Consider the following 12,698-nt stretch of genomic DNA (forward strand, 5'->3'; position numbering starts at 1 on the left):
CCATTATTAATTTACTTGAAAAAACTTTAGCTTTAGCTGAAAGAAACTGGTTCTTCAAAATATAATTCTGCACTAAAGAAATAGTCAATGAACATATACTTACTTGGTATGGGAAGCACAACAGAAGGCGGAGGCTGGCCATGTCCTTGGGGAACAGGAAGTCTCATATTGTGGCCAGGACCTGGACCTGGACCTGGGCCTGGGCCTGGACCAGGGCCAGGGCCTGGGCCTGGGCCTGGCATTGGAGGCATTAACATTCCAGGAGGTGGTGGAGGAGGAAGCCCAGGAGGAGGTGGAGGGAAAGGAATCATGCTTGGCAGAGCAACTTCATCAACAACCAAGGGATCATTTCCATGATCAAACTGACAAAGGTCACCAAGTACACAAAATCCTCTTTCTGTAAGAATAAAAGAAGAATAGTACTATGATCTACTTGAGAGTTCAAAAAACAAACAAAGTCAGTCCCTGAAAAACCCATCAATCGGATCTATAAAGTGTTTTTTCTCCAAGGAGTCTAAACCCTTCTTGAGTGTTATTCTGTTAATCATCACATATCCCTGAGGTGAAGGCAGGTGTACTCGGCTTTCTACACTGTAAGACTATGATCTGTTGAGTTAGCAAATAACAGAGTCAAGAACAGGCTACAGTCACTATTAACCTATCTGCTACAAAATTTTCATAATAAAAATTCAGATATTTTAAACAAATAGCAATTAACAAAGTCTGGGAGCATCATGGAAGGAAATAAAAGGCTTGAATTAGATGATCTAATTTCCACTACTATTTTCATGATACTTATTCTAAAGCAACCATTCTCACTGTATCTGCAAGTTCAAACTTTAGTTTTAAAATCTTCAACCCCGGCTGGTGTGGCTCAGTGGGTTCAGTGCTACATTCCCAGGTTGGGGAAAGTGAGAGGCAACTGATCAATGTCTCTTTTGCACATTTATGTTTCTGTCCCTCCTTTCCTCTCTCTAAAAAATAAACAAAATCTTAAAAAATAAAATAACATATTCAAGTAGACATCATGTACTGGATTATTCACTGTAACATTGTTTGTAACAGCAAAATATAAGAAACACCCCAAAAGTGTGTCAATAAAGAATAAGTTAAACACATTTTTGTATATATACGACATTAAAAAAACCTAAAAAATATTGAGAAAGTTCTTTATATATTAATGTAAGATGACTGCCAGGAAATATTTATTATTAAGTGAAAAACATTAGGAAGAATGGGAACAGTATTGTCCCAGCCAGTGTGGCTCAGTTGGTCATCCTCCCGCAAACCAAAAGGTCACCAGTTCAATTCCTGGGCAGGGTACATCTGGGTTATAGGCTCTGTCCCCTGAGTAACATACAGAAGGCAACCAGGCAACCAATCAATGCTTCTCTCTCACATACATGTTTTTTACCCTCTTTTTCTCCCTCCCTTCCCCTCTCTAAAAATAAATTTAAAATTTTTTTTAAAAGAATGTAAATAGTATACTACCATCGATGTAAAAAAAGGGGAGGAGAAAATATGTATTTGTTTATGTACATATGCAGAGACTATGTTTGGAAAGACACACAAGAAATTAGCAACATTAAACAGGCCTTGCAAAGGAAGCTCTGTTGCTGGGGAGACTAGGGTGAAAGTAAGGTAATGCTTGAATTATGAGTTTATCCTATTCCTTACTTTAAAACAAATGAAATGTAAAAACATATATATTCTATATTTACAGAAAAAAGTTATGTCTGTAATTTGCTTCAAATACTATAGGTCAGTGAGAAATGATGGGATATAGATAAAAATGAGTTAGTCACTGTTGATGTGAGGTCATGGACACACTAGGGTTAATTATATTATTTATGTCTACTTATATAATATGTTCTTACTAAAATGTTAAAAAATATATACACCAATTCATTCATTCAAATGGAAAGTCCACAAATAACAAAGTGCCAGCACCAAACAACAAAGAAGTTGTAACTCTTAGTGTCGCCCAGATTTTGTGGTATACTTAAGTGTTTGGAGTAATAAGAGCAAAATACAAAAGGTTAAATTTGAACCCTCTCTTAACAAGAGCCAAACTACTAAATTAAACAAGTAAATAAACATTTGTCAAAAGAGATCCACCTCCTCATTCACCTCTTTTAATAAAATCTGAACTTCAGTGAAAAGTTAAGCAATATTAGCAACATCTGCTTTACTAGTATTTTTGGGTACAGCATGAAAGATAATGTTTACCATCATAATCTCTGCATCGCCTCTTTGGTGGTGGGTTTCGACCAAAAGAATTGGAAGAGCTATGATTGTTATAGTAATTGGACCAACTCTCTGTTGTGTTTTCGGAGTGGTGCGCAGGTGCGATCACAGTAACAGTGCTGGGGATAGTCTGTGCCCCGGAGGAATACTGCTCAGAAGAGTTTGGAGGTGGTGCAGACACAGGCACATACGAACTCTCCAAGTCATTTCTTTCACTCTTAAACTTGGATCTTTCCCTGTGCTCTGCTTTAGAAACAAAATAAAAATAAGAAATGAATTGGATCAGACATATATTCTTATAATGTTTATTTTTTCACTTAAAAAATAGAAAAGATGAGAATACTGAAGTACAATAAGCTTACTGAGCTATCGATATTTCAAAATGCTCTCATTATTAATGTATTCTAAAGGCAGGAACATCAACAAAGTGATATATCTTGACCAATGACTTGTGTAAAATCATTTCTGTAACACCAACACCAATACATAATGAAGAAAGGCCAGCTTCTTCTCTCACATTTAATAAAAATGCTAACCAAGAATTTACTTCCAAACTAATATCTCAGGAGATCAGTGGTTGGGATCCCAGTAATCTACTTAAAATTTTTCTTCTTAATAAAGAAGAAAGTTCTTTTACAAACTCAAAGCAAACTTAAAGCAAATCTTTTTTTGGGGGGGGTGGGGCGGTTAGGGGACAGGGGCCAACAATCCTCTTCCTCCAGAGGTAGCTTTGTTGATTAAGGATATTTATTTTTATTATACAAATGACTTAAGTCTAGACATGTACATACTATGATACACTTATAAATCGCTTCTTTTGAGTCAAACTCCTTTGACACTATCCAGAGAACAGAGCCCTGTCTTTGTAACAAAATCAGTATTAAGTTTTTGGAGACAGTTACAGATTTAACACTGCTCAGATATATTAAAGGTACATTTGCCTTTAAGAGAAGTTTCTGGTACTCTTGTGATAAAGGAAGATAAGCAACTATGGGAGTCTTTAAGGAGAAGCTTCATCTACTCACCAACATTCCTATTTGGATCCCGGTCTTTGCTGCGCCCCCTGCTTCGGCTCCGACTCCGACTCAGGCCTCGGCTCTTACTTCGGCTCTTGCTCCTGCCTCTTCTCCAGTCATACTTCTCACGGTACAGTTCATTTCGCTCAAAGTACCTGTCGTAGTCTCTCCACTTGCCATCTTCTCTTTTCTTCTCACGTGTTCTATAATACACAGATATAAAAGCCATAGGTACACGATAGAAATCAAGTCTGCAAACACATCAGTGGTATGAAATACCCTCCTTGATACATCAAAACTCATAACATCTATGCTTTTTTAAAAAGCCGTAACACCACTACATAATTTCCCTAATCCACTCCATGAAAAGAAACAACATTCCCTCAAGTACACTGGGAAGGGAGAAATGGGGGAAAAAAAAAAGAAAAAAAGAGGTGAATCCAAAGTATGGAGGGGGTGGGGGGAAAGATATTTAAAGCTAGAAAAGAAGCCTCGAAACAAAGTTTTCCTAAACAAAGACTAATTTTTTGACGGTAGGCTGATTATTCAAAATATAAAATGAACTAATTATAATATAAAAAGCTATGGATTATTTTAATATTAAGCACCCCTAACCAAATGGAACATTTCATTATTATTCTCTAAGGAGACTGCTCCCACCTCTGAGCTCTTGGGGAAAGCACATAATAATGACTGTTTATAAAGGAAGACAAAGCATAACAAAGACAAAACGAATGGAAGGAAGAAAGATAACTTTCTTTACTCAGTTCAGAGAGAAAGAAAACAGTTCATATCTTAAAAATCCCTTTAATGCCCTTGTAGTATAGCTGAAAAGTGAGTTACCAATATTCCTCTAATTAAAAGTATACACAAACCTTCGTTCACTAGATTCTGAACGAGTCTTCTGGGGACTAGGATATTTCTTTTTTCGGCCATCTCGTTCTTCCTCCACTGGCTCCTGAAATACCTATATGAAAACATGTATTAGAAAGAACAGTCTTTCCACAAATTACAAAACACATCCACCTGATGATGACCTTTCTGGCACGAAGAGAGCACAAATAAACAAACTGAAATACTAAAATTAAATCACATCCTAAAAAGTTTGGAAACAGGGACAGATAAAAAAGATGCTGAAATTACTTTACCAGCAATATGTTAATTTTTAAATTTTAATTTAAGACAAAAAATAGCAGTGTAGGAGGAAAACAGCAATTCATTCTTTAAATTCAAACAGAAGAAATAGCAAATCTCTATTTCTAAGCATCATATAGTAAAATGATTTATGTTTTCCTAATTATAAAATACATTCATACATATAATTCATTTGAGGAGAACTTTAGATTTCACAGAAAAGGTTTCAGTCATAAAAAGTTAATGAACGCTATAAAATGGCAGCCACAATATGGCAGCCATATGGTGCTGGCAAAAACACTATACAATCATTAGATTAGGTTTGAAAATCATTCTCCCTACCAATTTACAGGAAATACAAAGGATATATTACTCCATTAGGATGCAATGAGAAAAATCCAAACAGTGGAAAACTCTGTAAGACAAATGACAATTTCTTCAACAAAATAAAAAATAAATTTTTTTTTAAAAGAGCAGGTGAGAAAAAGAATAAGATATATAGGTAGGTATGAAGATTTAAAGACTGAGACTTAAAATACATCAACTTGAAAATCTTTTTGCTAGCCCTGGCTGGTGTAGCTCAGTGGATTGAGCGCGGACTGCGAACCAGGCATCGCAGGTTCGATTCCCAGTCAGGGCACATGCCTAGGTTTCAGGCCAAGGCCCCCAGCAACCGCACATTGATGTTTCTCTCTCTCTCTCTCTTCTTCCCTTCCCTCTCAAAAAATAAATAAATAAAATCTTAAAAAAAAAAAGAAAAGAAAATCTTTTTGCTCTTCTGCATTCCCCAAGGACTTATTTTGATGAACATGTATTAATTCCTAATGGAAAAACTACTCTTAAAAAGTCGAAAAATCAAGGAGAAATAAAAACATAAGGCCACCCAAAAATTTGTGAATGGAATGTTCACAACAGCATTTCTCTACCAGCCCAAAAGTGTTAACCACCCGTCTATCAACCCAAATATCCATCAACTGATGACTGGACAAAGAAAATGTGCTCTATACATACACTATCCACAGAACCATAAAAAATGACATATTGATATACACTACAACCTGGATGAACCTTGGAAGCAGTATGTTAAATAGGTGAAAGAAGCCCATCCAAAAAGATTATACATTGTATGATTCCACTTACAGGAAATGTACACAACAGGCAAATCCATGAAGATAGAAAGTAGATTAATAGTTACCTAGGGCTCGGGCGGTGGGAAGGAGGACTTGGAGAGTGGTATCTAACAGGCATGGGGTTTCTTTGTTGGGCAATGAAAATGCTCTAAAATGAACAGTGGTGATAACTGCACAACTCTGAATAAAGTAAAAACCACTGTGTTTGTACACAACTTCCTATGATAAGGATGTTTTCCCAAAATTATTCTAAACTTTTATTCTGAAATGAATTATATGGCATTGTATTGACTTATAGTTCTTGAATTCATTATACAGGTAGACTTCATACACCCAAACCTCTTACCTACTATTATTCTACTATTCTAAGAATGTGAAAAGTCAATTTTTTAAAATAAAATCAGATTATAACCAGGCACACTAATTTGAAGTTATTCTTCTTTCTTGTCCACCTGACTTAAATTTTTCTACCTCTTATTGATTAACAGTCTGATCATTATATACACATTTAACAAGTTTTTATTATTACCTTAGTCTATCATGCTATACAAGTCTAAGAGCCCCCACCCCATAGGACCATTTTAGATATAACAGTGTACTACAGCCCTGGCTGGTGTAGGTCAGAGGATTGGGTGCGGACTGCAAACCAAAGGGTCGCCGGTTTGATTCCCAGTCAGAGTACATGCCTGGGTTGCAGGCCAGGTCCCCAATGCAGGCCATGTGAGAGTCAACCACACATTGGTCTTTTTCTCCCTCTCTCTACATTCACCTCTCTCCCTTTTATTAATTTAGAAATAAATAAAAAATAAAATAAAATAACATTTATAAAAAGAAAAAAGTGTACTGCACAGTAATATGGATGGGGCTGGCTAGGTTTGGGTTGATGGGTTGTTGAGGGTAGGGTGATGAACACATGGGAATTCACTATAATATGCTGTCTCTTTTTGATGTCTGTTGAAAATTGTCTATAATAGGTTTTTTAAAAAATTAAAGTGAAATAAAGGTACTTCCATACAAACCAAAGGGGGAAGGGAGAGAACTGTGCCAGAAGCTCTCGAATTTCTAGTCATAGCTCCCTGTGCTGGGTGTTTAAGAAAACTGCCTTCTAACATTTCAGATGATCAGGATATAGTGTGAATAAGGAATTTAAATCTATTATCTTCATAGATTGCTCTTTTGTATGTTCATGAACTCAGGGTAAAGGGTTTAATAACAAATCATATCCACGGCAAATTTATAAGTAATTTTCCAACTACATATAAAATGCATGTTTCTTCATAAATCCTGGTACATATCTACCAAGTGTCTTTCCAGTACCAGGATGAGTTGTTCCATGATCCATATTCTTTCACCTTGTTCCCCCTGTGACTCAGTCTAATTGTAAAACAACTAACTAATGGTATAACATAGCTCAGGACCAAGGAAGAGTCAAAAAGGTTAGTCCCTAGATGGATCTATTCCTCTGTGCCCTGCTCACAGCAACTGCATCAACTAAGTACAGACCAAAAAAGAGACAGTTAGCCAAAGGTATGTGCTACCTCAAACCCCTTTCCTTCCATATTATCCAACAGAATTATTACAAACTATTATATTTATATACTACTATAGGAGTTATTATTTATGTCAATAATGAAAATTAAGTTATATAAAAAATCTTAGAAATGCCAGACAGCATCATTTGAGCTAGCAATACAAAGAAGCTGGTACCTATTTTGCTTAACTTTCAAAATTTAGATTTACTACAAAGATACAAAATGAAATAATGCAACTTTTTAAAAAAACTTCTTTCAATCATGGACACAGAAAAGAATGGTGATTGCTGGGAGGAAGAGGGTAGAAGGGGACTAAATGGTAGTGGGAAAAAAGATTAAATTAAAAAAAAAACTTCTTTCAAAACTCAAGATAATGCAATTTTTCTCTTATATTCAAACCAGCCACCTTTCAAATAGACATTTCTAATCCAATGACCTTCAATGACAATATATGGACAAAAATTTTCACTTACCATTATTTAACCTATACACCACAGACCAAAATTATACATTATCAAGTATGAGAGAAAAGTGTCTTCCTAGTTCCATTACTTGAAAAAAACATATTGGGAGGCTTTTTGAATTTTAAAGGCTTTATGAGACATAGGGCATGAGCCAAAAACAAAAAAAAAAAACGATAGTGGTCTCAACCGCTATCACTTTTTCTCAATTAAGGATAGCCACATTTTATTTTCTTTTAACACAGAATCAATTCCATCATCCTAGCATCTAAAAATGTATCAGAAATGACAACTAAATACAGTATGTGATCCTTAGAATGAAGAGGGGAAAAAAACCAGGCTATAAAAATTGGACATTGCTGGTCGACTGACAAAACTGGAATACAGACAGATTAAAGTATTTTATCAAAAGTTAAATTTACTGAAACTAATAATGGTACTACTAGTTAAAAGAATATACACACTGAATATTTAGAGGTCAAGGATGATCAAGTCCAGGGAACCAAGAAGCCCTGAAATAAACCTGCATCATGCCCATGCCCCACAAATTTCAATCAAAAGATAATCACTTTGAAAGAGGTCAACTTCCAATTAAGAATATTAATTAACAGGACCTAGGATACTCCAAAAGCCAAAGAAAACTTTGCATTACCTCTTCTTTAATTTCTTCTTTTTCTTGGACTGGTGGTTTTGGCTCAGGCTTAACTGGTTCCAAAGGTGAAAGGTAGTTCTTAGTATAGAGACTTTCAAATAGTTTATCCACAAAACCTGAAGTTTCTGAAGAAAAAAATACTACTTAAGTGTTACATAAACAGAAACTAAAAATTTGACAACACACACTCTATTAACAAAGCAGAAGGAAATTAAACATCCCATATACTGTTGATGGGACTAAAAATGAGTCTAACCCTTTTGGGGAGAGAATCAGACCTCTGGGCTTTTATATCCTTTGCACAGACTTGCACAAGCACAAAATGACGTATGCGGGCAACACCCCCCTAAACTGGAATTTATAAAAAATTGTGTATTTATTCTCACATTTAAACTTCAGTTATCTTCAAAGTATTCTCCATTTGATGCAATTGAGACTTTTTTCCATTGCTCAAAACAGTTTTTGAACTCCTCAGTTTTGATCTCTTTCAGTGCTTCTGCTGTTTTTTTTTTTCACCTCTTCCACACTGGCAAAACATTTCCCTCTGACGACTTTTCTCATTCAGGGAAATTTTTAAAAGTCGCCCAGAGCAAGATCAGGTGAACAGGGTGGGTGGGGCATGGGGGTCATGCTGTTTCTGGTCAAAAAATGCTGAACACTCAGCAAGGTGCAGGCAGGTGCACTGATAAATCACCCATTGTGAAACGAGCAAATGCACTGAAAGAATCTTTAAAAGAAATTCACTGAAGCTGAACACAGCCTTTCACAACAAACCCAGTCAGTACACTGATAAAGATGGGTTCCTAGAACACTCCAGTAGCAGGGGAAGCCTGTACTACAAGGGACCCACCCTCCTGAAGATAATTCCAGGGTTTTTCCCCCAACAGTAAGCAATTGGGGGAAAAAACAAATTTCCACGAATAGGAAACTAGTTAAATAAATTATGTGACAAACATACAACAGAATACATAGTAAGTGTAAAAAGAATGAGTACTGGTAATATCAGTTCTCAAAGACATAATAAATATTTGTATGTTTATATTTGCAAAAAAACTCTGACAGGACACAAACAATGCGTACTGGCAGTGGGAAGAGAGCAGATGGACAGATGAGAGACAATCTTCACAGTACCCCTTGATACTGCTGGATTAAACACTCTGCCTACTCAAAAGTTTAATTAACAATATTTTTATATCAGCTGAAAAAATAAATTTAGACATGAGAATTATATGAAAGTATCTTTTTGTGTTTTAAAGGCAGCTCTGTTGTGTAATGTTTTCAGACTGAGAGAACCAGATGGATTTATTAAAAATATAAATGTCAAAATATTTGTTATTTGAATCAAATTTTAAAAACTTTCATTGATCCTATCCTAAGGAATAAAGAGCGTATTAAAAGTACAACACAGGCTCTGCTTACACTGTAATTATTACACATTTTATATAAACAACTATTTCTAAAAAGTCTAGTTTTCCTTCAGAAAAGCATCTTTATGCTATTGTGTTATTTTTCATGATTATAAAACTGTTACATCTCGTTAACTGTTAGATAACTTTAAAAAATAAATTAATCAAACCGTTGAAAAGTATTTTTATGATCAGTTATTTTCTCTCTGGTGGCAAATGTATGGTAATTTATTTTCTTCTTTAAAAAATGTTCTTTAAAATTATTCATGTGTATTGCTTTTGTTAATTCTTTTTAAAAAGTTACTAAAAATTCTAAAGCTTTTATAACAAGGAATTCTTAGATGCCTAAACATACATTTGCCTCTTACCTCAAATATATTTGCAATGTTTTACTTATTTTTTTTCATGGTTCTAGATTTTACATGACTTGTCTTTCATGGAAACTGACTAATACAAATTAATATACTTAGAAAAGAAAATACTCATATGTACTGGGGAGGAATTCTTTAGATATCAGTATAAAAATTTTTTTTACAGAAAAGCCTTAAAATAGCACAAAAAAATATGTAATCTTGTTATAGACTGAGGAACCACAATTACTTTCTTTTCTTTCTCAGTAAATATGAGCTAAAGGATGAGTTAAAGGACCACCACCAATAAATATCTAGATCAATCAGTAAGTGTACATAATCCACATTTCTGTTCTTCTATTCAGCAATATTTACGGAATATCTTCTATGTGCCAGGCACTGTAGGTTCCAAGTTTCCACTCAACAAAGGGAAAGACAAAATGGGTTTTGGGGAAGAGATACATATAAACGGGCAAATCAACATATAACATGAAAGGGAATGAAAGTGCCATGAAAAAAATAAATAAAGCAAGGTTGGGAAGAGGAGAGAATGACTACAGGCATGAGCATACAGGGCACTCAGAAGAAACTAAGAGATTTTCAACTGGTGTGCCCCAAGAATTTTTAAAACATGAGACACCTGACTTACTCAGAGGCACTGAGTTCTTTACCCTTAGACTGTGAAATTTAAAAAATGACGACAACCAACACAACAATACAATAACAATAGGTATAATCAAAATTATACCTATTTTTTGTCAAGATTGGCAAAAAATGTATTTTTTGGTATGCCACAGAATTTTAGTAACTAGTTTATATGTGCCATGAGATGAAAAAAGGTTGAAAATTGCTGCTCTAAGATGACATGTGAAAAGAAAACAGAAACCATAAGGGAGAAAACCATGTTCCAAGGAAGATTAAAGAGAATTCAAAAGCCCTGAGTTGGGAACATGTTTGCCATGCTGAAAAAAACAGCAAGACAGTCAATGTGGCTAGAATAAACATTAGGGGGGCAGGTAGGAAATGAGGTCAGAAAAGCAGCAGGAGAGAACTCCAGGAATCTTTGTGGACTACGGAAAGGACTTTGGTAAGAAGATGGGAAGTTAAAGGCACAAAGAGAAGAGGATTATGCCCATCTCTTCTTGGATAGCAAACAGGCCCAGCCAAGAGGGGGAAAAAACAGCTTCATTATCTTAATAAACAGTAAGAATAAGCAGCTTCATTACCCTTAAATTGCACCCCCACCAATCAAGTAGGCTCTGCCACAAGCCACAAAGGACCTGTTCACCTAAAAAGCATTAGTTACCACTGGCTTAACAGGAAAGAAACAGAGAAGGAAAGGGAAAAACAGTCCTGCCAAAATACATGATAAATTATTAGGCATGAATGGATATATTCAAGTATTAAAGGACACTGACCGACTTCCTTTCAAGGTTGCATCTTCAAGATTTTATCAGAAAATTTTAAATTGAAAATCTTAAATACTTGAAGGAAGGCCCACAGTAATTACCTTTTTGTAAAAAGACGTCTAGTTGATCAGCACAAAAGGCTTTCAATTCTTTCTCAGGTTTGTCCTTCTTGACCAGTGCTACTACATAGTTGGCTAAGGCCGAAGGGTCAGCATCGCATCTAGTTAAAGAGACAACAAAAAATTTTAAACTCCCCCCCAATGTGGTATCATTAATGAAATCACCTCTATTTTGGAAAGCTAAAGGTGAAAACTTTATTTTAAAGTAACTATAAACACAAGTGACTATTATAACAAACAGCATACACAGAGAACAAGTAAGATTTTCCTTTTCTGCTTATTTTCATAAAATAGTTTGTCTCCTCTTTTCAGTATTTTAATTATACCCAGAATTTTGAACCAAATCTCAATGTCTTCGGAGCTTTCTGTTCCATGGGACCAATGAGAAAGAAGGAGCAAAGTGACAGAACAATTTCCCCCATTCCCTATAACTCCAGGCACCAGCATGCAAAAACGGCGATCAACTATGCTGCTCATCTCAGTGAGTATCTTAAGGACCTTTTTTAAAAAGTGAGAACACAAGAAGGATGGTACCTTAATTATTACTGGCACACTTTAGTAGCTATAAGCCAAGAGAGAAAAGATCTGGGAGTTAGAACAGAAAGGCTAAGAAAAGTGGTGGACGGGCAGCAGAAATAACCCTGACCTGCTTCACATTTTTTGCCTAGTCAGTAGTAACCCAACTTTGAAAACCAAAATTTTCTCCTATGCAAGGGCAGCACATGATCCTGAAGTTGCCACCTCCTGATATATAGCAATGTGCCAGACTTAACATTTTATCTACCTTACATCAAACTGAAAGTTTTATGTTGTAAACATGAAAATTTTAAAATACTCTATTTCCCTCATGAATGTACATTTAAGTTACACATCTTTTGTGGCTTCATAGGGTTGTTGTAAAGCTAAAATGAAAAAACTCAGGATCACAGTAATTAAAATCAACATGAAAGCAAAGTGACCGTACCCCTGTCAAACACTATTCAAATCTAACAAATCTTGTTCTATAATCTTTGGAACCCCCTGTCAACCAGAAAGTTAGTCTCAGCTCAAGAGTATCAATCACATTTCCAACAACTTTATGAGATTAGCAAACAAAAAAAAAAGACCAAGCACTTTTACTTTTTCCTTTTGGTCTCTTTTTTAAAGTTCGTAATTCAATAAAGTAGAATTTTTTCATTGCCAATATTAAGGTTTTGTGGGAAAGGTTGGTTCTTAAAACATACATGCACATTCATGCACCAA

The 12,698-nt window shown here is 35.3% G+C and overlaps 1 protein-coding gene across 2 annotated transcripts in view; it reads right to left on the reverse strand.

Annotated features, from left to right (window-relative positions):
* Window positions 1-12,698, reverse strand: part of RBM27 (RNA binding motif protein 27) — a 69,703-nt gene that overhangs the window by 46,800 nt on the left and 10,205 nt on the right. The window contains exons 2-7 of one of the 2 annotated variants that reach the window (XM_045820897.1): window positions 11,439-11,557; window positions 8,173-8,297; window positions 4,139-4,230; window positions 3,273-3,466; window positions 2,230-2,490; window positions 104-397 (exon numbers count right to left, since the gene is read on the reverse strand). In XM_045820897.1, coding sequence (XP_045676853.1) covers window positions 104-397; window positions 2,230-2,490; window positions 3,273-3,466; window positions 4,139-4,230; window positions 8,173-8,297; window positions 11,439-11,557 — 1,085 coding nt within the window. Of the gene's footprint in view, window positions 1-103; window positions 398-2,229; window positions 2,494-3,272; window positions 3,467-4,138; window positions 4,231-8,172; window positions 8,298-11,438; window positions 11,558-12,698 lie in introns of both variants that reach the window. The other variant, XM_045820888.1, reaches the window with a different exon arrangement.

Source organism: Phyllostomus hastatus, unplaced genomic scaffold, assembly GCF_019186645.2.
Source record: "Phyllostomus hastatus isolate PE091 unplaced genomic scaffold, TTU_PhHast_1.1 phas_contig_150, whole genome shotgun sequence".
NCBI lineage: Eukaryota > Metazoa > Chordata > Mammalia > Chiroptera > Phyllostomidae > Phyllostomus > Phyllostomus hastatus.